Here is a 25854-nt window from a genome sequence, read left to right on the forward strand (position 1 = left end):
AAGCTGTGGCTGCCCCATCCCTGGCAGTGCTCAAGGCCAGGTTGGATGGGGCTTGGAGCAACCTGCTCTAGTGAAAGGTGTCCCTGCCTGTGGCTGGGGGCTGCAACCGGATGAACTTTAAGGTCTCTTCCAACCAAAACAGTCTGGGATTCTATTATTTCTCTCTCCCACCAGTATCCCTTTTGTCAGGTGTTCATTCGCTCCATCTGCTCTCTTAATGTTTAAATAACTGAACAGGTCAGGGTACAGAGAACTTTGTCTGGTTTAAGGTCAGAGCCAGCACCTGGACTTCATGGCAGGAGGCTGACAATAAGCAGAAGAGTCTGTTCTCCCCACCAACTGCACGACGCTGTCATATTATGTTATATTGCTAATCTGGCATACCTCAGGTCTGACACGGACTCTGGAAACCAAGGTCTGCATTTGCCCCTGGAGATCTAGAATCTCCAGCTTTCCTTCCTATTCTCCCCTCCCCTCGGGCCAAAATGTGACCAGCGCTGTTGGTGTGGAACACACATCATATTCAGATCCTACCTCCCCTGTATTTATGGTCTGAATGTTTGCTACAATTGGCCTGGAAGTGACTAATTATTCCTATACCACTTCCATTGCTAAACCTTTCACTCTTAGTAGGGAATGACTATTTTCCTTCTGGAAAGCATCTTGGTGTTCAGAACCAAAAGTGATGGCTCATGCCTACAGGGGAGCTAGCCATTGTGATTTCATCCTACAAAGCACATGATTAACTTTAGGCATCCAAATTATTTTTCTTATTGGGCATAAATTCATTAAGCATCTGCTTCAGGGTGCTACTGGATGGAGATCAAAGAGCTCAAAATAACTGCAGGAGGGAAACCCAGGAGAAGAAGGAGCAGGAAGACTTTACCAACATCCTGGTTCTTCTCATACAGGTATTCCACTAGAGTTTCCAGGCAGGCAACCATGGCTTGAGAGAGCAGCAAGTCCTTCTGGAATACCAAGACAGGGTAAAAAAGAAGAAGAAGAAAATAAAACCCCGAACAGTCAACAGCTATTGCCAGAGGAAAATTCATTAAGTGGCAGGATCTGAAGAGCATGCAGCACAGGCAAATAACACCTTTCATCTCCTTCACAACGCGCTGCAAATGATCTGTCACATCAAGGAACCAGACAAAGGCACGACTACTTATTCTGAGATTAAGTAACAGCCTCCAAAGAATAAAGATGTGAGCACAACATCACTTGAGAGAGTTAAATGTAAACTGATGTACTACCCCTGCAGCCCAACATCACTTGAACAAGTTACATGCACACTGGTGTACTACCCTGAAAAGCACCTTGCCAGGGGAGTGGGGGAGGGACTGGGATTTGTTACACTTTCCCCACCTCTGTCCCTGTGGATGTGGCATCCCTGCAGAGCAGGAGATGGGAAAACAGAGATCGTTAGTACACAGAATTTCAGCTATCCGGTTCAGCAGCAGGGAGTACTGCATAGCTTGATTAACCTTCTTTCTCACTGCACCATGCTGCAGCAAGAACATTTTCCCTCCTTCTCATTGCATATCTGTAAGGGGTGGAAAATGCAAACAGAAGGGGAAAAAAGAAACCCGAACAGGCAACCCCTTAGGTTCTGCAACAGGGTGGTTTCTCCTCAGGTTAGTGTACCTGCTTGAAACCCAACACTGGTGTTGTTCCAAAAGTCGTATGTTATATACCTTCAACTGGACATGCACCAGAAGGTTCTGCAGACTGGCAACAAGCAAGAAGACCTGCTGTGGGATGAGGGGGTGCAAAGCAGCATCCTGCAGTGATGGTGGCTGTGGTTGTGTAGTAGCCTGGGCTGTGCTTTGACCAATGATCACCAGCAGGGAGGAGGAGAAGTTCTGTCGCAGGACAGCTCTCAGGAACTGCATGATGCTCACTAGACAGGGAGCTGCTTATTAGTTTGTGTCAGTGTTTTCCACTCCCCTACCCTGTGTGTTGGTGCCTGTGCAACAGCATGGGAGAGGGTAAAGAGAAAATATGGGCTTAAGGCCCACCAGAGTTGCCCAGCAGCTGCTGGCAGCTGCAGACAGGAATGACAACCCTTTGTTCATCTCCTCCCTGTAAGACACCATTCCAGTTCACGCTTGGTTCCAGATGTCATTACCAACTTCCAAGGAAGACTGGTCGAAACTCAGAGCTCCAGACTTTTGCCTTTTCTCACCACTGGTTACAGACTCCCACAGCTAAGTGGACCAAAGCTTCCAGATTCCCACCAGCACCTCCACCATCCCATTTATAGTCACCAGTTCTCCCTTGTTGCAACATGGTACTAGCAACTGCTTCCAGTCAAATCCCTGTAACACGTGAAAAATACCTAACAGCAGGATTGGCTTCTTATTCCTGAAGATGACTTCATTCAGGACTTTTGTTAGGTCTAGAGAGAGTGTCTGGTGAACCTAGACAAGAATTAAAGAGAAGAGAAAAAATGGTGCTGCTTTGAACCAGGTGAAAAACTCCAGTAGAGATACATTCACTCCTTAGATGCTACCCCATGATGACCACTCTAAAACAAGGGAACAGCTTCAGGGTTTCAGAAGTCTGACCCAGGAGGGAGGGTTATGTCAGTGGGCCCCGAAGTTTCACTCACCGCTCGCTGCCAGCTCCAGACAGCTTCCAAACCACAGTGCAGTTTGTTTGCCTGTCTCACTCTCACTACTCCCTGCACACAGGTGCCAAGCACAAGGAGTAGCAGGAACAGTCATAACCAAACACAACTGTACCTTAGCCACACAGCCAGTCACCAAGAGGAACAGAGGCCTGGGTAGATACTTGAAAAATAAACGTTTCCCCTTGTGTTGGCACAAGAAAATGCTTCCCTTAAAGTTGTAATTCCAGTATCAGCTGACAACTCCAGCTTAGTTCAGCTCTCTTGAGGGACTGCAAAGCATCTAATACAATGACAGCTGCCCACATTCATAACAGCTTGCTAATATTGAACACTTACTTGCCAATAATAGGTTTGGATTGTGATTGTTCCATTTTTGTTGAATACTTACTTGCCAATAATAGGTTTGGATTGTGATTGTTCCATTTTTGTTCATTTCAGCATCAAAGAAGTACTTTATGACATGGGAACTGTGTCTCCCACCCCCAGGCTTCCCTTGAGAAAGGCTTTAACATGTATTTTGCTCTGTCCTGAAGAGTAAAGTGATTTGAATCAGGAGGGCTGGGTACGCACTTTTTTCCCCAGGATTCCTGCCTTCCTCTAACACTCCAATGATTTGGGTCTCAGACTCCAGCAACATGCTGGCTTCCAGTCCTGCTGGAGAAGTGCAGCAGGGAATAACTTGTGGACAAAACCAAAAGAGCAACCAAGGCAAGCAGATTCCAGGCAGAAGCAAACCACTTTCCTCTGGTAATGAAGATTTCTTTAAATTAAGGTTTTAAGGTTTAGCCATTCCCTGGATGTGAGCACTGGAGTGGTGCTAACCTCAGTATTGTAGCGATGCTGAGAAAGTAAGAGGGATGCAACCAGCAGCCAAGCAGAGCACAGCAAGGCATCCTCAGGTGAGAGGTAAGCAGCAGGTTCGGACGGAGGGGACCGCAACCAGGTGCATTCCAAAACCTTCTGCAGCAGATCGAGCAAGGGCACGTTGGAGAGCAGCACAGCCACTGCTGCATGGGAGAGAGACAATCAGAGCAGCTGAGGGGATGGTGCAGGTTAAACCAGCTTGACAAGCAGAGGAGAAGGGCAGAGCACACCCCCGCTGCAGCAAGGCAGCCTCAGCTCATCAGAGTAAGGCTGTCCAGCTACACTGGTGTTCATTTCCCACAGCACAAGTGACTGTTCAGCCACCTAATAACATGACCAGCCTTCAGCTAACACAGCTGGAAGGTTGGTTAGAGCTGTTCTCTATTATTGTCAAGTTTTTTTAATTTTGGCAATCACAGGACATTTCAAACAAAGCACCAAAGCCCCACTGCTGTGTTTTATGAATAAGAAAAATACAGTGCTTCTGTCTCTCAGCAGCCAATTCCTCAATCATCAGAAGTCATCAAAAACCAAACCAAACCCCTCAAGCTAAAAAACTTCATCCCAAATACAAAATGGTCTTTATTAACTTTAATGCTGTGTCTGGAAAGGGTAAAATCCACCTCACCTCTTGAGACGGTTAGAACAGTGTCTGATTGCCCAGCTACAACCTCGCTAAGATTAATTTAGCAGTCAATACAATCTTGCCTCACCTCTCTGTTGACTACCAGGTGTTGTCTGATGAAGGTTCCAGTACAGAAAGTTCAAGGATGGCTGCAGGAGGTCAGTGTCCCTTGGCCTGCATTTCCCACAGAGATTACTGACTGCAAACAAAAGAATGTGCATAACATGGACACCAACATAACAGAGCACCTCAGCACAAGAAAACAGTTGGTCGGTGTGAACAGGGCTCGTAAAAAAGCCACAAAACTTGAAGTAAAAATAACCAGAGCATGGTACAGACAAAGCAACTGGCATCAGCCTTAGAGTGTTTGCTTTAGACTGGATGCTGCAGTGGAGGATGACAATGGAGAGGGAGGAATAGAAAAAGGTATATTAAAGGGCATATATCATATTGGGCCATAATGTATCCAAGAGCAATAGACTATAAGTTACCTGTTCCCACAGAGTGAGTTTGATCCTAATATTAGGTCAACCATAAACAGCCATGTGCCTCACCAGACTGGGGAATGGGCACTGGGACTGTGCCCCTCCACTCTTACCAGCCCTGCTCACACTAGGAATAAACACACCATGTTTGTTTTAAGCACCAAACACTTAGGAATAATATTTACTGTGATTTTGGGAAGGAAAGCCAGGACTGCAGGGCTCAGCAAAACTGTCATAGGAGACCTTTTGAGGGGCTTAAAGTCTGAGTAAGCAGTTCTCAAAACCCACATATCAACACACCTCCCCACACCCCTTCCATCTACAAGCTGGTTCCACATAGGCATCATCAGAGAAGAGTGCCCTGCATACCTGCCCCTGAAGAACACAGCCTACGGAGCTAAGTGGGGCTGGAAGGGGGTGGCTGGTGCAGAGAGAAAGTTGTGCTGTAGAATACAGAGCAGAAAGCAAGAGCAAAAGGAGTTTGTGCCTCCTGGGAGCAACTGAGCTCTCTGAAATCACAGCAGCTAAAAAGGCAGGTAAAAAGAGGATATGGCTCTTCCACACCCCCAGTTTCCTTGGCTAATGAATGTCTGAAGAACACTGATCCTTTACAAGGTCAACACAGGCAGCCCCAAGACACAGAACATTTTAAATTGAAGGGGATAGTCCTTCAAAGCCTGCTGGAGAGATCAATTTGTCAGAGCAGGGAAGGGATGAGAGGACAGATCAGCTAGACTTCCTCCTGGTATCTATTTTTCACAGCCTACATGAACCTCCAATAGGCAAATGAGAAGGGAGAAGTTACCAAGTGAGAATCACTAGATTAGACACAACTTGCACTTCTAGGTCTCTGGCATGGAGTAGGCAAGTCCTGCAGCTGATTGAGACCCATATACTCTGGACTCGAACTCCAGGGCAAGCCCAGGTTCAAAGGGGACCCCTGTGTCCTGCCTGAACCCCACAGGAGCATGTTAGCAAGTGTGGATGGAGAGGTATGATTCAGGAAGCACATCAGCAATACTATCATGTGCCAAGTCAACAACAGTCACAGACTCTGAAATCATGTCATGGCCAGGGTAATGCTTTTGCCACCTTGAGAGGTTCCAGACCACAAATGTATTGTAAAAGAAAGAGGAAGAGAACCTGGGTTTTGCTGACTGAACTGGTAACCAGGGCTCTTTACAATGCTCTGGCTATGAAAGTATTTCAAAGCAAGCGTAACTGTAACACAAGGTACGCTTGCTGTCAAAGGACAAAGGGCCAGCCCCATATCATCTTATGGAACAATTAACAAACACAGATCAAAGACCTCTGGAAGAAGATAGATGCACAGACTCACCTTGGTGAAGCAGCTTGAAGTCTGTGCTGTCCAGCTCCCTCACACCCTTGCTTCGCAGCTGCACCAGGAAAAGGAGGCTCAGCAAAACAGGCAGGTTCCTGTTAGCTAAGGAGGGTGCAGACAGCTAGTTGGCAGTGAACTCTAAACTTACATTTTTTTATATATATATATATATAAAAATATCTATAAATATATATATTATATATATTATATATATAAAAAAATATAAATATATATATATATATATATATATATATATATATATATAAGCTCCAAAAAATGTTTTCACAAAGGCTCAGGAGTTTTCAGTTTTGAGAAGAAAACATTTACAGGTGTCTTTAATATTAACATATTCTTGATGGAGTCTCACTGTTGGGTCACCTTCTTGTCTAAGAGCAGGCTACTGTTCAAACAGAGATGCAGACCTCCTTACCTGCCCAGACCTCCAAGACAGCGGCCTGCATGCTGGAAGGAAGACAAGGACATGACAAGGAAGTCATGTCTCCAGCGTATATCTGGAGTTTGACTTTCTGATGGGGCTGTCAGGAACTCGGTTAGCAAATTCAAGATGCAGTATGAACTGGACCTGGGGATATTAGTGTCAGCAGAACGGCTCTAATCTTGCAGAAGCTCTTCTAGTCCAGTGTCATCTCTCCATCACCCGCTGTTTGGAGGAATAGATCTGACTCCCACAGTAGGAAATGGACAATCTGCCTCCCCACAACCCCTGGCACCCTGTGATCAGCGCGAAAAGGACACCACAAGTGTCCAAATGTGCAAAATACCAAAGATGCCAGTATGGCCTTCTTTATTCATAACGCTGTAACCTCAAGCTTCACCATGCTCCTGCTTTAAATCCCACCCTCTTCTCCAGCCTACTGATGTTGTAAGGCAAAAATACTTTCCATCTTATTGCTTCCATCCCAACTGCTGCATGACAAAACACCCCAAACAGAGCAGAGCTGTTGGAAGTATCTGTGCCTGCATGACGGGCACAAGTAAAAGGTGTTCTGGGCCCCTACCTTAGGAGAGTCAAGGACACCCTAGCACTGCTCCCTGTTCCAGTTCAAGCTGACAAGGTGCTTTGCACAGCACCTTTCACAATGGGACAACAGTCCCAACTCCACAGCCAGGGCTAGCAGGGAAAACAGGGGATTTCCCCCCATCACAACCCTGCTCTCATTGAGAAACTGAACAGAATCATGGGATCTGCTGATGCCACAGTTCCCGTCTGGGGATCAATATCATGAATAATTCAAACAACCTCTGTTCCCTGAGCGTACTCAGCACACCAAGCTGTTTTGCATAGAGAGGAGGCAAAAAGGAGGATGTCCTTCAGTCACTAGTTAAGTCCCCACTCAAGCTGGAAGATTGACCAGCACAGCTCTCCACCTGAACACTTAAGGTGGTGTAAAAGAACCTTGTCTCAGTTTAACAACCACAGTTTGAAGCCAGAACAACGTAAATTAGAAAAAGACTTTCTCAATTCAAAGTAAGAATCTCTGGAAAAGGAAATTAAATCAATGCAGTCCTGTCCATAAATTTCCTCATGCAGATACATACAGAAGTTATATCAGCACTTCAAAAACGCTTTATCCTAGAGTGCATCACTTCAGCCATTGAGCCTGCTAGTTGATCTTAAAGCAAGACCAAGTCACAGAGGGGCAGTCACCTTGTAAGGACGCTGAGCTGCTCTCTACCAACACCTGCTGCAGAATCTGTAGGAACTGACTTCGGAGGAGGTCACAGACAAGGACTTGGTCATAGCTTTCCAGGAAGATCTTTAGAGTCATCAACACCTTCCAAGCCACCTCCACAGAGCTTGAGCAGACCAGGTCCTGTAGGGAAGAAGCACACACATTATCTTTCTGCCCTGATTTGGCAGAAGTCACTGCTATTTAATACCATTATGCTAATCTGGTGCCTTGGGAAACAGACTAATAAAGTACTGTTCAGATGAAGTATGTCCTGATTAGAGAACTGAATAAAGCAGACAGACTCCCATCTGATAGGCACCTGTGAGTAATATCCTGTTTAAAGAATGCATGTGGCTATGTAACCCCCATCTAGCACACAAACATTTGAGCAGCATACATTTAAGGGCAAGGTTTTAAACACATGGGATCCTAAAGCCAGGGCCCTATTTCCAAAAGCACAGATCTTCTGGCACTTCTGCTCTCCTTGTTGTTTGGAAAACTAAGGTTGCATATAAAAGATGCGTACCTAATATCAAACTTATGAGTCAGTCCATAGCTACTTATTTTCAAAAGGCTGGCAGCCTCGTATCTGCATTAGCAACATAACAGCTGAACTGCATGAAACATACAGGAACCATACAAGCAATCATTGAATCTCAGAAAATGGGACTCATGCACACAGCATTCAGCCATGAGCCTGCTTCTTGGCAACAGAGTTCTGTCTGGAGCCTCTGAGCTGAACCCTACAGCTGTTAGTCTTAACTTGGGCACACCTTTGTTGTTAAGGTGTTTAACATTAAATTCACTTGCACAGCATGTACAGATGCAGTTCGACAAAGATCAGGCAGAAAATGCTTGGTAGTGCTGACATAATATGATCATCTCAAGATGTATTATGTCAGCATCACCTTGGCTCTCCTCCCCCAGTAGTCCCAGCTACTGCATTGCAAATGGTACAGCTGAAGGAAGTAAACAGAAAACTGGTCTCAGTTTTGTCTGCCAGGACAGCCTGCTGCCTTCCCTATCACATAGTAGTCAGGAATCCTGACTGGGATAATGGAGAGGAAATGGCTGTGGGACCCCATACCCAAGGAAAGCAGTTGAGGTAAGAACAGGCTGCCTGTGCCAGGAGAAAAGTATCTAGTTCTGAGCTTGATTCCTGTTCATATCTGAGACCTTCAAGGATACAGGGCAGGGAACTGTCTGCACAATCCGCTCCACTGACATAGATCTGCTCCATATGACATTAAGGAATGTAATCTAAAGCCAGTCAGCCTATTTCCATTCTCTGAGAGAGCAGCTCAGATCTGAAGCATGAAGAAGACATGGGGGAGTGGGACAGTGTGTGATCATGATCACATTCACCCTCAGATGAACACACACAACACAAAATGGCACTAACCAAGGGCCACAGCCTTCCTGGTCCTGGTAAATGCATCACTGTGTTAACATCTTCCTTCCTACTCAGGAGCTCAAGGTCTCAGATGAAGCCACTAACCATCTGTTCGATCTAGTCCAGACAATTCTTAAAAGCAGAGGAGCAAATAAATCATCCCTGGAAGGACATTCATTTTTGTTTCACTGTACCACACAGAGGCCTTTCCATTTTACTAGAGCATTCTCAGGCTGAGGTTATTCACCTCCTAAGTTTTCTTTACATCTGACAGCATATTTATCCCAGGATATTGCACTGTTTTATTAGCCCATCTAAATTCAGATTGATTATGCTCTTCTCCAACTGAAAGGTGAAATGTCAAAGCCTGTGATTTATTACAACTCACTTTAATGACCAGGACAGAGCTAAATTAATTTATTTCTGCAAGAGCACACAGAAATACAGACAAAGGGAAGTAGGAATACTCTACCATTCAGGGAAGGAGCCACTGTTTCTCTTTTGTTTATTGATAGACCTGGGATGTATACACCACATTATGGAGTGCTAAGTTCCAGAACTACTGCCAAAGGCAAGTCCCATGGGGCACTTCTCCTGAATTTTATATGGGAGCTCACTGATCATTTTGGCTAATGCTCTGTAATGGTTATCAAATGCCTGGATGTTGCTACCAACTGTCGAATATCACCCTCACTGTAAAAGAACTGCCCCACACAGGTACCCTCCTGTCAGTCATTTCACTAAGGTGCGATATTAAAATGTACTTCGCCGCCTCTTTGATCATAACAAATATGTGCCAGACTGTAATGCCTGATGGGTGCCCACTCAGAATCAAACCTTGTTTCTTCACTGACTGCTGACACGGGCTTCTATTCACACTGATATATAGTTTTAATTTCTCTAAAAGGCTGGAGAAGAAACATCACAGCTCTTTGCTTTTGTCCTTCCAGGCAAATCTCATGTTCCCATGGGGAAATATCAGCAAGTATTTACTGTGTGACTGGCTGAACAGTCGTGGGGTAGGTGGCCACTGATGGGAATGGGTGACAGGGGAGGTGGGAGAGGTGGGAGTGAGAGGAGGTCTCTAAGCAGCCATCAGCACCTAGATTCTGTCATGATTACATAGGTTAACAGATCTAATTATGCCAGCAAACACACAAGCCCTGCTACTTCAAGGCCCCTTTCTTCCCTGCACTGAATAATTTTCCCTTCCTCAAGACTTTTATTTTACCTTTAAAGAGCAATAAAATGTGTTGTTGCAGCCCTGGAAACTCAGGAGTTCTGCAAAAATCTCTGACAAGACTCTCCAGTTGAAACCAACCAAATTAAAACCCCCAGTGAACAGAAAGCCATGCCCTCAAGACCTGCTTTCTCCATGCTGCTTTTTCAAAGTTCTTTGTTCCTCATATCCTTCTCATCTACCAGTAGTAAAACCATTTCTCCCAAATTAGCAAAACAGCTTCTTGAAAGGCTGCCACAGAAGGATCTGGAGTACCCAGCTGTGTATCTGGATAGAGAAAGGAATGAGGTTTTTCATGGCATACATGAGCACTCTTCAGATCCCTTCCTAACCAGCTTTCAAAAGATCCCTTCCTGTTACAGTGGATGGATGACAGAGAAAGATCCATTTTCTGTATCAGGCTTCCCTGCGAGGTGGAAGTCTACGTATACACTCATTGGCCCTTGTACCAGAATCCTTGGCCTCATGACCCACATTGGACAGGGCCTTGACCAACCTGCTCTAGTGGAAGGTGTCCCTGCCCATGGCAGGGGGGTTGAAACTGGATGATCTTAAGGTCGTTTCCAACCCAAACCATTCTGTGGTTCTATGACATCACTGAGAGCTTTAAAAACCAAAAAGCCACCTAAATCAGGGCCAGGATGGTAGCCTTTCCTTTTGAAAGTTACATACCAGTAAAATAAGTAAAATGCTGGAATTGCTCTTCAGAATGGGAAGTAATGGGTTAACACTGTTCAGCTGATCAGACATGCCAAAACCATCTTCTTCAATCCCAGTTTGCTTGCAGTCTCCCCAGGAAAACCAGAGTTGGAGGACTTGGTGTCCAAATCTCCCCATAAGTTCAGGGTAACGCAGGAAGAATTTCAGCAGGAGAGGACAATGGACGTAGACCAAGCTTAGATCTGGAAGATTATCCAGGATCCTCCTTATGGTACACAACGACCTCTGGTAAATGCGTGGGAGGGAAAAGGGGAGAGAGAACAGAATTATCACTAGATACTAATTATCAAAAAAACTGAAGTGATGTGAGCGCTATGAGAAACAGTCACACTGCCTTCTAAGTAGACAATCAAATATATCAGTTAAACATCATTTTGTGAAGCCCATTTGCATCATAAAGACTAAGAAACTTGTAGGCTTTATACAGTTCTCAAAGCTGTGCATCAGCGAAGAGCCATATGGGAACACTAGAAAGCCTTCTGCAGAGGCTGTAGATGTGTTCAGGAGACTGAAGCGATGAAATTTATTATATTCCATATGTGAATTCACAGCCTATCCAACGCATTTACACTTCCCACACATACACAGGTTTATTCAGTCAAATCTAGATTCCCTGGTGGCTTTTCACAGTTAACTTTCCAGAGTGTAGATGCACTGCACGCTCTTCACTCACTCACTGCTCACCGCCTATGTCAAAATACTCTCCTCAAGAGGGTTGATGGGAGTGGGGAGAAACCTTAGTTTCCAAAAAAGGGTCCAAGAGGAAGGAATGAAATCATCTTTTACCAAGTCCAGTGGTTGGCTTTTGTCCTGACAGACAGCAAGGAGGTAAAGTGCAGCTCTGAGTATGTATAGAGGGGGACAGTCTCCATGGTCCTGTGCTGATAGGAGGAAATTTCTTATGGCTAAAAATAATTCTGTTTCTGGGACAAACCTGCATTCAAGGAGATTGGAGTGCAAAAGGTAACATTAGACATGCCTCACCGACCAATACATGGTATATAATAGCCACAAAACCATGTGCCTTGTATACTCTTGGCTCACCTGTCCTCAAGGGTGTAGGCAAAGTATAAGAGTAGTATAAAGCAGTGTTGGTGGCTGCAAAGAGCCTGATCCAAAGAGAAAGGGTCAGGGGTTTCAGCCAGGAGGAGAAGGCTTTCAGCAGTGGTGTAGTTTAATTGAGGCAGACCCTTCTGCAGGAGCTCAGAAATGTCTTGCTCTAGAAATAAAACTACTATGAGCAGGCAGGCAGCGATGAGGAATGTTTACAGCAAAGCAGAGTGGAACAGGGGGATGGAAGCATCTGCCTGCCCCAATTCAAGAATTTAATAATTTAATAATTAGGGAAGCTCCTGATGTAAGAAATGTCAAAGCCAACCTCCCGCCCCACAGCCTGCATACAGCAAGCACACCCCTATGATCTGGCATGAGGTGTTGTGAGACCTGATTTAACGGAGCTGGCTTTGAGGATGAAAAGCCATTTCTATTTGAGGTTCCCAGCTTTCTGCTGATGCTGCCTGTATGGTGACCAACCACTGCCAGTGAGAAAAGTGGCTTTTGTGATATGAAAATTTTCATCTCATTTATCTGGGACTTACCTATTATGGGAAGTTACAGTACAGACAGGAAAGCTTTACAGACTGTGCCAGAGGAAAAATCTGCAGATACAGGTTAAGTGGCAAATGAGATTGTTTCAATTAAGCCATGCACAGTTGTGCTAATAAATGTCACCATGTAAACAGGCAGGGTTCCAAATTCTTGAAAATGCATTCTGTGAGTGTTATCTCCTTGTTGGACCAGCTTAAAAAAAAAGCTGGGGGGAAAAATCCCACAACCTCTAAATAGAGCTTATGTGTGTCCTCCCTTCCCTTCTTCTTTGCCCTTTTATTTTAGTTATTTCTGTACTTATTGCCTAGGGTGTCAGGGCCTCAGAGTAAGTGAAGCCATTTGTCTCCTTCTCCAAACTTGCCTTCCTGAGAAGAAGTTTTCTCTTTCTCTGTGGCAGAGTAAAGGCTCAAGCACAAGCTGCAGAGGAAGCTGGAACACGCCTGATTCAAGGCAGGATTACTGTGAAGAAGAGCAGAAAAATACAGTGCAGAAGGCCAGAAATATCTTCTTCGTATTTCCAATCTCACATGCTGTCTGCTAGAACCTCAGTTTACTGAATCATCACATACAAGCACCTGCCCCATCACAACAGAACTCCAGGAGCCAGCTGGGGTTCCGGGAAAGTGAGTGATTCCCAAAAGACAGTCAGCTCACAGATGTAGCAGGTGTGCATAGTGATGGCAGTGAACGTGTTCACACACCTTGGGACAACATGAATATAGCAGGGTACTCTCACAATCATCACACCTGGTATACAAAGAGAGTCTTGCAAAGGCAGGACCCCAAACACTGCAGAGAATGGCCTATATATGAGGGTGGCTTCCCACACCTGATTCCACTGGCAAACACCAGTAGGGAGATTCTGTGGCATTATTTCTGTCTCCAATGATCTCCTTGAAGAACAGGACATAATGAATCAGCTTTGCACTCTAACATGCCATCATTAGTGCCCCAAACTACCGTATTCAGAGGCCTTGATCACTTCCCACACACATCATTCAAAGGCACAAACATCCCCACTACACATCCCCATTCACAGTGCTAACCTGGGCTAGGGGTGCTGCTGTTTTGTTTACTCTTTAATAAGGTGCAGTCATAGGGAAGAGGGGTAACACACCTTTGCAGACCCACAGAGAGTCTCCCTAAGTCCTCCTCAACCTAGAAATCATAGCCTTTGCTACAGAAGACCCTTTGCAATGCCTGCTGTTGAAGCCTTCCTCCTCCTGCTCATTTCTTATATATCACACCACAAGGAACAATGATAGTGGTAATATGTGCCTGGGGAGCCAGAGCTCAGATGAAACTGATGCTACTGTTATTTCTTTTCAAAACACCCACTTATCTGATTACTCCAAAGCCAGGCTGCTTTATCTCTACCTGCTCATCTCACAACAGAGCACAGGATTCTCACACCACTCTGTGAATCCACCTGCCCCCTATCTGACTACTTCTCCCTTCTCCCACATCCAGCTTTTCCATTGTCAGTTGCCATTTACATTTTGCAGTAAGATATAACCACCCTTGAGTCTTTCAGCATTCCATCTTGCCAAATCAGGTGCATTAAATATGGCATGATCTGCTTTCCCATCTGGAAATGTTTGACTTCCTCAAAATGCATATGCATCACAATACCTTTGTACAGAGCAAAATCTGGCCTTCAGCTCCAGTGTCAGTCGGATGAAGGATGAAGATGCTAGACAGAAAGCAAGACAGAAATGTCAAAGGGACATAGAATGTGTACAATAAGGGAGAAAAGTAGGCAGGTCCCATAACCATCCCCACACATCTCCACACCAACCTGGTGAACAAGGCAGGTCATCTCAGCGTCCTCTCTCAAAGCAAACTACTCTGAGTTTGGTTTGGAGAGGAGTGTCTGAGATTCATTTGTTTTCTCAGGAGAAGAATGGAAGATTTAACAGCTTCACGTGTTTAGAATAGAGGAATTCTCTACATTAGTTCTCTGATGTGCAACGAGTAAGGAACACACAGAGTAAATAGGATTTCTACATAGTAAAAACCTACCAATTCCAGCATAATCCCTGTCTAGAGGAACAGCCAGTTCTGAATATTCCAGAGGAAAGGGTGAAGCTGACACAAGTTATTTATCTAAAATAAAATCTGTCCCATAATCATTGCTAGACCAAATAACTTTTTCATCCTGCTGAACATGACTCTGTGCTCTATTCTTACTCATATAAACATGTAATATAATCCTCCGCATGAAGTCTTGTTAAGCTCATTGCCTCAGTAATATGCAGTAGCAGTAAGTTCCGTCAGTTAAGAGCACAGAGAACGTGATCCCACACTACCCCCATACCCAGCTTTTTGGAGAACTTATTCTGCATGTTTGGCACCACTGTAAAGAGGGTATTAAGTGCTGAGATGAAAACCTCCATCACTGATGGGTTGACAGCCCTTTCCAGGTAGTTCTGTGGAAAGAAGAAAAGATCAGGTGCATGGTGGTATGCAATAAACACTGAAAACAGCAGCTTTTCTGCCTGCCCAGAAAGTGAGATTTCTAAATCCAAAGAAATGGAGTAACAGTTCTACCAAAATGCCTGGCAGCATGTACACATGAGCACTTCAAAGCAACTAACACTCCCCTCTGCCAACGTTATGAGCTATGCTGCTAACTCTGCAAGACATTACATCAAACAAGAAACTTCTTCCTGATTCCAGCTGGCAAACAGTTAGGCCCTTACTGCCTGTATTGCCCGGGAAGCAACTGTTTTCACAGCTCAGATGGCTAATTGTCCAGCGTGGCATACAACACAGGACATATGCTTACGTGCAGCTGACTTCAGGGACACTTTATGCCTGTGCTTCAGTGTTTTATTGGGTAGTGGCAAACACAGGTATTTAAGCTCTTTACAGAGTCCAGAACCTAAACTGTTTAGAACAGAACAACTCGACTCACTCTTGCAGAAGGTCACTGGACAATTTTCTCACAGTCCATTAATTTTTAACCAAGTTCAATGAGCAAGAAGCAGCAAACTGACTCCAGCTTTGCCAAACGAGACATGCACCTCCCTTCAGGGAGGACAACAGCAACTGCATTGCAGCTGAGCTGCCTCTCAAAAGATTGGTTAAGAAAACACAAACCAAAACATTTCCAAGCTCCCAACAACTGCAAGAGTCCATACACCTGAACCTGTGGCAAAGCACAAGCAAAAGTTACTCAATGTTTGGAACCACCACCAGAGTCCCACTCTTTTGACAGCTCTGCTCCAAGTGTCTTAGTGACAGGTCTGCATGGAGTGCTAAAGCACACATGACTCTCCAGTTACTTTTTAAACTGTGTCCCTGGCCTTACTGAGGCACAGTGCTAGGTACTGCCCTCGCTGGGTAGACTGGGCAGCCTCATCAACACCTTCTGGAAAGAAGCAGGGAAATGAAAGTGCAGGTGCAAAATGCCGCTGCTTTCTGGGACACAGGCAAGAAGGGAAAACAACACTTCAGGCACTCTCCATCTTCTGCAACATCCAGAGCTGCCATGGATTAGATAGCATGGCAGGCAGGTTATGGGGATTGCACAGTCTGAAGAAAGACACTGCCATCTACATGGAAGCTTTATGAATTTCTCCACCCTCTGAGACCATACACCCCCATTTTGCATGAACTGTGTAATGCCACATTTGGCTCTGGAGAGGTGAGCAATGCCACACTTGTTCTTGGTTTACTCTACATGCTCTCTTCCTCCCAGAACCAATCTGTGCCACCCGTTCTTGATGTTTGAAAGCATCTTTCCAGGTATCCAACAAATAGATCAAATTCAAAAGAAACCCTACCATGACCATGGGGATGCAGAGACTGTCACAAATCCTCAACAGGAACTCAGAGAAGTTGCTTAGCGTGTCCTTACTCTCAGAGTTGGGGGCAGTGAAAGCATTCTCCTGGGCCATGAAGTCACTCTGGAATTCCACTGCTAACCTACAAACACATAGTGGACATCAAAGAGAGGAATTCTCCTCACTTTGTAAAGGAAGTCAGGAGATACTACATCTCCATCAAAACTTTCACCATTAAGGGCCCTACAAATATTTATTGGGTCAGCAATGCAGGAATCTGGCAATCGCAGAGTTACATCTTGAGCAAAGCTATTAGAAGTCAGCAATGTTGCACAACAGTACAATCTGGGAAAGGAAGGCTTAGCTTCTCTGAAGAAAGTATCTGCTGTGGAAAGCCCTAGTGTGGCAAGACTAAAGGTTCTCAGCCAGGCCAGATTGTCTGGAGCACAGTACAGCAAACTTCATGAAAATCAGCCAGTGGACAATTCAGCTGTTCTAAAAGCCATGGCATATCCCAAGAGCCCTCTAACACAACCCCAAGACACTGGGTCAGTGCAGACAGGGCCACCTGCTTCTGACTGAATTATCTCAGTCAAGCCATGGAAGGCAAAATAAGTAACTTGGCCAGACTTCCCTAACAGACTCACACACAAACTCATGCACCACCGTCTGCTGAGCAGCTAAGGCTGACAGACAGCTCTCATCCAGCAGCACAGGAAATGTTGGTGTCTATAAACCCACTGGCAGTTAACAGATGAGCAAATCCAAAACCAGCATCTGAAGCAGATACACATTTGTTAAACGGTTAATCCCCCCCCCCCCCCCCCGCATACCCCAGGACACAGGAATATGGTTTCACACACACCTTCAAATAGTTCTTACACTGTCAGTAGCAGTGGCTAATTTTTAAGCAGTTCCTCAAAGGCCAAAGACATTAAATAAACAGGGAATAAAAGGTCCCAGAGAAATTTACTGGGAGGCACACACAGGTATCACAATTTTTTCACTATCACTACATATTCCTCCTTCTGTTGTTTCACTGACAAGTTCAATGCATTGAACTCACCTGTGATATTTTAGTGGTGGGGGTGGGCAGAGGCATTTGGTTACCAAGACAGAAGAATGGATGCATATGGACACACACGACTCACCTACACTGACTTGTTCTCACCTGCAAGCATTTCTGAAACTTTGCAGGGTGTTAAGCAAGAACTGGCCCTGTCTCTGAGAAACTCTGCTGAGATTTATGTTTGCTGGGTGACTCTGAGACACTGAGAACAGGAGATCACCCTGTAAGAGGAGAGAAGTCTTTAAAATCTTATGTTCACTGTCAGTAAAAAACAGCTATTTTCTCTGATACCTGCAGCAGGAGGAACAACAGATTTCACACAACTGCTTTTCACTGCTGTGCTTTCCCCAGGAAAAGCAGAGTTAGAGAGCTTTTGTGCCCTTCATAGGGAGGACAGAGTTACAGAGCTACTAGCTCTTTACTGCCTGTATTGCCACGGTTTGGTCTAATCTGAGTTATAAATAGCTCAGCTAATGGAGCTTCAAACACTTCTGGGAAAACCTAGTATTTTTAAGAATTTTTATTTCTTCCAATTACTCTTCAGACAACACTGAACAGCTCCTCTCCTTGTACAGCACTGAAATATTAGTGCTCTAATTTGGCTCAGCTTTGTAAGCAACTATGCATGTACTAGCTCTTGTTCCCACACAGCATCCTACTGAGTTCAGCAAGAAGCCAACTGCAGCATCAGAGTTAATCATTTGCCCAAACTGGGAAGCAGTTGGAACTCAAGATCTGCCTTTAAGCCTTAACCTGTTGTGATGGTCTTCTCTGAATACTACCAGAGGATAGCACAGCTACATATTGGTATCTGGCAATTCAGAACTCCTTCTCCATTTGATGCTGAGATACCTTAGTACAGGTACAATCATTTCTCCTTTTTTTTCCTTTAAGGACAGCCTGGACGTCCTTATTATCTTCCTAAATTTCCTTCCTGTGAAACTCAGTATTCTGAATGGGGCATCAAGAATTGGGTGTGTGCAAACAGCCTAACCAACATCTACCTATGGGCAGAAAGCAGTTCTGTCTTCTCCAAGCAGAGAAGAAAGACATCTGGTACAACAGAACTTGGGCCTAAAGATAGTTCATCAGGCATGTGGAACTCTGGTACTCCAGCAAGATGCTCTTTCCCACAACAGACATGCAATCTAAACCTACGTGGCTATAAGCCTAGAGCAAGGAGGCTCAGCCCTTGTCTTTTCACTAGCCATCTGCAATGGGGGCTTTCCACAGAAATGCTCAAGTCCCAGCAGCACATCAGATTAACTACATAATCCAGGAACAGAAAAGGAATTGCAGTTCAAAGAGTGGCTAACAGCTCCCATACTGAGGGATCACAGTGCATATGTAATGATCCTCTTGGTCTGAAGGCACAGCAAGAGATATTCATTGCCAAAAAAAAAACAGATTGACTGATGCAACCTACAAGGTGGAGTCCTGAAGAAAGGGAATGACTTTGTAGCACTGGACAGGTAAAGACAGCAGCATGCTCAAGAGGTACCCCACTACTCTTCACTGGTTTAGAAAGACAACATTTACCAGCATACATCTTCAGCTACTTCAAAGACAAAAACTGGTACCGTCTTAAGGCAGGAGGATCAAAAAGAAACACTAGAGAACCCAATAGCCATAGGGTAAAGGGGATGAAACACATACAGCATCCACACTCCTACATGCAGTAGGAGGATCATCCCTGTCCTGCTTGATCCTCCCAAAAAGCAACAAGTTTTGACTTACTGCATGCCTCTTGCTACTCTGGGGGGAGTAAAGGTCAGCACATCGCTTCAGCACTGCCTCCAGCAGCTTCTGCAGCTCTTCATATGGGACTGGTGGGCAGCTCAGATGGTCCCTCCTGAACAAGCAGAAAGACAACATGCACATTCCCTGCTGGGAACAATTCCACCTGGGAAGGCCACACCAGCAGAAATAACTGCTCTTTTGATAATAATATGTCAATGCCACTTCTCTCCAGCATAGCATGCTAAGGTCACAATATCTGACCAGTGCCTTCCCTCACATGTGCACCCAAACACACCCTCACTGCATTCACTGTCCACTCCCACTACAGTCAGGAAACACATGACTGTACAGAGACTTATGCTTGCTCTTACCTGTCCGGATGGGGCACAGAGTGATAAAGCTGCAGCAACCACTGTACAGGTCTGCCTGGGACACTAGTTTTTTGCTGCAGTCGCTGCCTACCCCAGCTCCATTGCCCTGGCAGCCTTTTGAGGCAGGTGGAAAGCTAGCGGTGCTGTACCCACGCCTGCCTCAGCCAGAAGTCCCACTGCAGAACACTCACCCACACAGCTACAGGGGAGTTGCAGAGACCTACATGGTATCAACAGATCTATCTGAAGAAAAGCCTGCAAATACTTTCCTGCCTACCTCAGGAAAGCTGCCACAGCTCTCACAGCTTCCAGTGCCACCTCCAGCACTGGGCAGTTCACTGTCTCCATCAAAACATCAATGGCTTCTATACATACACCTCGGTTTATGAATAGTTTGATTTCCACTGGTTGCCTGCAAAGAAGAAACAGAGTAAGCAAAGAGAACATTGTCAGAGTTAAGTAACTGTACTGTCCTCTCCTCAATTTCACAAAATGAAGAGCTGAGCCTTGTGGTTCCAGCCATGCTTTTCAAGTATTCAGAGCCAGCTGCTCCCAAGGAGGATGTCTCAAACTTGAGCAAGCGGAGGATTTGTCAGGAAGAGTGAATTTCAGCAGGCCTGAAGCACTACTATGATGAAAAAACCCTACAGCCTGGATAACTGACTGCACCAGCGAACACTGACATCAAAAGCAGAAGAAAAATGGGCTTTGCTAAACACAGTGGTCTCTCTGCCTAGGACTTTATGCTGAGGCCATCTGCTCTGGCATTTGCAGGTTCATTTGGCCAGTCATATTTCTGAGTAAACAAGCAAACACCACCACCCCAGAACAATGATGAGAACAGCTTCTTTCACAGGCACATAGCACTTCTAATATTGCCAGGACAGGGATTTTCATGAACTTGAAAAGTAATCAGGAAAACAAACACAATCCTACTGTTCTGACAATTCTTGATAGTGAGCATATGGTCATCTGATCATCTTGCGGCCCAGCACCTTTGGGCATTCAGCACAAGAATATGGAGGGATGACAAGCCATTAATCTCATTATTGGACAGAGCTTTGTAAATGGCAGACTGCTCATTTTGACAAGTCAGGTACAGTCAGGAAGGCAGGGGAAGACAGGCAGCTACCTGCAGACAAGAGGCACTAATAGCCTGCCAGAGGGCATCTACAAAGTGAGGCAAGAAAAACAGCACAGCATGAAATGAGCAAAACTTGGGAGGCAAAAAGATTCTCTGTTATTCAGTTTTCACAGCCTTCCAGTATCTGAAGGGGCCTACAAGGATGCTGGAGAGGGACTATTTATTAGGGACTGTAGCAATAGAACAAAGTGTAGTGGGTTTAAACTAAAATAGGGGAAGTTCTGGTTAGATATAAGGAAGTTCTTTACTGTGAGGGTGGTGAGGCACTGGAACGGGTTGCCCAAAGAAGTGGTGAATGCTCCATCCCTGGCAGTGTTTGAGGCCAGGTTGGACAGGACTTTGAGCAACCTGGTTTAGTGTGTGGTGTCCCTGCCCATGGAGGGGGCGGGGGGGGAGAACTGGATGATCTTAAGGTCCTTTCCAACCCAAACCATTCTATGATCCTATGCATGACTAAAGCAAGTCAGGAACAGCACATGTTTCCATGGGAGGGGAAAATAAACTTCAGTAGGAATTACACTGCTAGCCCAGCTACAAGGTAAAAAGTGAGCAGAGGCAGAACCACTCCTTTTAGTCACTCGGTGGGATGAAACCCAGTTTGGCAATCACCTCACATTCTGCTGTGAGAAAAAGCTGTGAGGTGGGCAAGGCAAGGAACTCGAGCACCAGCACCCTCTGGCCCAAGCCATAAATGGTGTACTGAACTTCCAAATTGTTTCACTTACACTGTAATTCTATTAATCCTTTGTAGTTCCTTTCTTTAGTAGCTGACCTTCTGAAGTCAAACACATCAGGAAAAAAAGCCTTCACTGACTCACACAGGGAGGAAGGGATGGAGGAGTCTTGCTGACTCACGAGGCACAAGCCCACTTGCAATATGGTGCACTACGATGTCTTTGGGGCCTGGGCGAAAAGCGTGAAGGACAGCACTCTCGCAGTTTCCTGCAACCTCTCATCTTTGGGTCTCAAACTGTGCTGGCCACGCTGGTTGTGCTGGGAGAGACAAGGGGCAGTTACCCACCATTCCTGATATACTGCGAAGGGGAGCAGCATGTCCTGTTTGGGCAACACCAGAGTGTGGGGCTCGCTTACCCAAGAGAATTCAGCTGCAAGGAAAAGGTTCCCGAATGAGATCCCTTTCCCCACTATGAGATAGCTTTAAATAAAACATTATTTCTAAGGCAAAGCTCAGAGAGATAGAATGGATGTGCTAGAAAATGAGAGTAATTGCACAGAGTGTTCTCTTTGTTTTACAAGCACAAATGCTGTAATTAGTGTTTCCCACATCCTGGTTTCTCTTTTTGACAGATCCCACACTGGCATCATCACACTGTTCTAGCACGGCTGCTTTTCCCTCTCTTTACCCTGCCACTTGCTACAAAATTGACTGTGACATTTCAAAAATTCAGCTCAAGGGCTCTCTTGGGGGAACTAAGTGGCAAAACCAAGACTCTTTCACTAGCATGACAGGACAGGAACAAGATCATAGAAGCAAGAACAGGAAGCATATAAGAAAAACAAGCTAGGGCATGTTATTCCTTAGCAGAAAACATGAGGAAAAAAGTGACAGAAGACATTAATATTTCAGCCTAGAATTTGTTTTTGCTGTTTGAATTTAGCTCAGATGATGATACAAGACTAGAAGCCACGGAACTTGCATGCTTTGTTTTGTCACAGAGATGCACTAAGCGGGAACTGGCCTGCTTGCATACACCTGGACCTTCCTCGCCTTCCTTCCTCCTCTGTCTACAGCTGATAGATCTTTCATCCCAGATTGGTAAGGTAGCAGGAAAAAGAAGGTAGATATCCTCACGGATGCATGCACAAAGAGGACAAGCTGGGAAGTTCAGAAACTACCATCAGGTCCTTCATCACAAGAATAAGGGAGATGCATTTGTTCAGCAACACAACGGCTCTGGTGGTGTAGATATTTGGCCTCAGATGAAAACCTTAAAAATCAAAAGGATCACAGCCTCCATTTTTGGGGCACCACACTCTGCTGGTGCAAGCCTGGCAGGGGTACTCCCTTACCGCTTCAGGATTTCAGTGAAGAGCAGGAGCCCTTGTTTGTGCAACTCCACATTGTTCAGCTGCAGGACGTCTTGAAGACTCTTCATCAGAGATTCAATGCCTGCACGTGTTCAAGAGAAGTCACAGAGAGGGCTTTTAACACCCCAAAGCTCAGCATAGAAGCAAAATTAAGTTTTAATAAGAAGATTTGAACAATTATTCTTCTGAACAACTGACATACAACTGCCCCAAACTGCTGAGTGTTCACTCAGCTCCTTGGTAATAGGCCCCAGTCTCCACTGCTGGAGGTAAGTCCAGAAGAAGGAATTTAGCCTTTCTTCCTGTATCTACTCTTAGTATGTTCACTAAAACACTTAATAGTAACTCAGATAGTGTCAGTCATGATAACTGGCTATTATAACGAGTGCATGCCTTGAACTGTTCTAACTGTAATTAGGACAGTTCAAAGCTATGTTGAAATTCAAGCTATGCTGGACATCACAAACATGCCTGATTGATAGGCACTTGTTCTCAGTCCTTTATCCATCCTGACTTGAAATTGTGACTGTGTGTAAAGCATTGAAATTCAGCTAGAGGCACAACAAATGCCCACAGTATTACTGCAGTCCCCCTGTCAGAAAGGTTGATGACTCACCATAGACTGTGTGACACTTTGAGAAGAAAAGGCGCTCTTCAGTGAGGAGGAGCAGGCAGCAATACACTGACCAAATGAGAATTTCACTGTTGCACAAGAGACACTCAAACAGGAATTCTGCAAACACACAGACACACAGGCAAATAAGGTCACCCTGGTAAGAGGCAGTCTGCCTACAGCCTGGCACAGCTGCTCCCAGAACAGAGCAGGGGAAGGAGGAGGAAACGCATAAGCATAGCAACAGCCACAGGGAAACGGGTGTATTACGAAATGGCAGGAATGGAGAGTGGAGTGGAAGCTGGGGGGATATGCTAGCCTTCAAAGCAAGGTGACTGGAGAGCAAAGTCCTGCAGGCAGGCATCTTCCCAGCATAAACTCAGCAGGCAGGAGCTGAACTGTGGCTCTAGCCTTTGGCACAAATGAAAAGCCACAAAGCAAGCTTTACCACAGATGCAGTGATCTTTTTTTTTCCACAGAACTTTTATACCTCCTAAAGAATTTGTAAGATGAAAGCATTTCTGTCCTTGGGGATTACAAAGAAATAATAAACCGCATTCTAAAGCTAAATCCTAGACCAAATTCTGTATAAATTTACAGTACTTAGTGGGATATGATGGAATCCCAGTCTGTTTTGGCTTGTATCCAAGGTCCTGCAAGGACCTTGACCTGAAGGACTCATCAAATTCTTGTTGTGGGAACTCCATTCTGCATGTTGGCAGTTGCTTCTACAATTTCAGTTGAAAATTTACTTTCCGTTTCTAATCCTAAATCACATTAGCCATTTTTACTGGTATAAAATGGTCACCACACACATTATGCCATCAGAGGATTTCATGGAGGAGGACTGATTTCTAAAACAAACAGCCAAGGAGTGCCTGATATTAGCAGATGAACAGTAAGATCCTACTGCATTTCTTCACCTGGGACATCAGCATGGATAAAAGCAGGAGCATATCTGCTGGGAGAGTGAACCAGCACTGCAGCCATACAGTGAGAACTTGCTGCCTGTAACATCTCATCTCTGGTCAACAAAAGCTGTTGGGAAACACAAATCAAAATGAGAGAGGAAATCAACTCTGCAGATATGAGTAAGAAACAGTTTCCTCTACGTTTTAAAACATAAAACATAAATGAAGATCTCTCCTTTGGTACGTATTTCACAGATTAAACTTGCTAAGGCAAGATCAAACACTGGACCAAATACATTCAAAAAATGTAAAATGAGAACCACAATAGAGAAGATTATGAGCAGGAATAGCTCTGCCCCATGCTTAGTCATGCTGGCACCGCAAGTACTGTATCAGACCTCAAGTGTGAGTAAAACTTGTCCCCTGCAGGATGCAGGAATGAAAAATGAGGTGATCTATGGAGGTGTCCCCATTTCCACTGTAGCCTCTATTGCTGGTGTTGGCAACAGCACACTCAAATGCCTCAGATAAAGATTCAATACAGGCCAGCAAAGTCTTTACATTTACTGACAACTCACTACTACTTCAGCAATCACCTTTTTGAGAACAAGTGGCAATGGATTTTCCCCTTCTAAAAGGTCAGGGTTCTCAGACTCCTCCTCTGGCTTTGAATTATTCATAAGAATGGATACAAAATGGTCAGATTTCAGCAGTTCCTTTAGCAAACCTGCAGAAGGAAGAGAAAGAGTGAGCACCATACAGGGCATAGCAAGCATTATATAAACACAGAAATATTTACAGCCTAAGACTTGTTGCCAACTTCATCCCCTTTCCTGCACAAAGGTGCTCACTTCCAGTTTAGTGAGCTACTTCTCACTGTGTCCTCAGATACTGCCAGGAGCCCCATGTCTTGCAAGCCCTTGTTGCTAACGCTTTTTTCTGGGTCTCATGTGCTCCCTGTTCCGCTGATGTGTTCCCCTTCTCAGAGACATGCATGTGCACTGGTACACCATCTTAGGAGCATTCTACTTGCATCATCTTCTGTGCTCCAGGACCCATCCCTTAAAGTGTTTCTTGGAAGAGCTCTTGACCTGCAAGCTCTTCTCCAAGCTACAGTCAGTGACCCAACAATAACTAGATATTTTCCCTGAAATACTTCCTAGAGAACTGTCATTTATCTTCCCCTTCTACTTCCACAGTCTCTTACTGAAACAGCTGTGTTTACCTAAAGGATACCAACACACACACAAAAGCCCTCAGTATAAAAAGTGTGGAGCACTGCTATAGGTACTGATGCAAATCATCAGTACATGTCAGTACAAATTCACAAGGGGTGTTGTCTGAGCTATAGAATTTCACTTTCAAAGGAAATCATCATCCATTTATAGTAGCTGAGTAGATGAGCTGAGGAGCAATCCAGTTCCTGCTTACCTCCTACAAGAAAACTGAATTCCCTGGATGGTTTACAAACAAGCAATTTCAGAAAGGCTGAAACTGTGCTCCCCAGCAACAGTTGCCAGGTGCAGTTGGAAGCATAAATGCAAGAAAGCACTACTTCCACATCAG

At 45.0% G+C, this 25854-nt stretch overlaps 1 protein-coding gene across 1 annotated transcript in view; it reads right to left on the reverse strand.

The window, feature by feature from the left end:
- The window catches only part of MEI1 (meiotic double-stranded break formation protein 1), a 37290-nt gene that overhangs the window by 4568 nt on the left and 6868 nt on the right, over positions 1 to 25854 (reverse strand). Inside the window, exons 7-27 of the mRNA XM_061450703.1 lie at positions 24885 to 25015; positions 24301 to 24415; positions 23381 to 23497; positions 22747 to 22846; positions 19849 to 19983; positions 19198 to 19312; positions 17563 to 17681; positions 16392 to 16533; positions 14921 to 15032; positions 14236 to 14296; positions 12965 to 13062; positions 12040 to 12214; positions 11782 to 11929; positions 10948 to 11220; positions 7618 to 7783; positions 5946 to 6050; positions 4210 to 4320; positions 3455 to 3639; positions 2339 to 2420; positions 1695 to 1900; positions 887 to 968 (exon numbers count right to left, since the gene is read on the reverse strand). Coding sequence (XP_061306687.1) covers positions 887 to 968; positions 1695 to 1900; positions 2339 to 2420; positions 3455 to 3639; positions 4210 to 4320; positions 5946 to 6050; positions 7618 to 7783; positions 10948 to 11220; positions 11782 to 11929; positions 12040 to 12214; positions 12965 to 13062; positions 14236 to 14296; positions 14921 to 15032; positions 16392 to 16533; positions 17563 to 17681; positions 19198 to 19312; positions 19849 to 19983; positions 22747 to 22846; positions 23381 to 23497; positions 24301 to 24415; positions 24885 to 25015 — 2778 coding nt within the window. The remainder of the gene's footprint in view (positions 1 to 886; positions 969 to 1694; positions 1901 to 2338; positions 2421 to 3454; positions 3640 to 4209; positions 4321 to 5945; positions 6051 to 7617; positions 7784 to 10947; positions 11221 to 11781; positions 11930 to 12039; positions 12215 to 12964; positions 13063 to 14235; positions 14297 to 14920; positions 15033 to 16391; positions 16534 to 17562; positions 17682 to 19197; positions 19313 to 19848; positions 19984 to 22746; positions 22847 to 23380; positions 23498 to 24300; positions 24416 to 24884; positions 25016 to 25854) is intronic.

This window comes from Pezoporus flaviventris, unplaced genomic scaffold, assembly GCF_033815535.1.
Source record: "Pezoporus flaviventris isolate CSIRO_AGI_PZ_B2104156 unplaced genomic scaffold, CSIRO_AGI_Pfla_v1 ptg000011l, whole genome shotgun sequence".
Classification (NCBI taxonomy): Eukaryota; Metazoa; Chordata; class Aves; order Psittaciformes; family Psittacidae; genus Pezoporus; species Pezoporus flaviventris.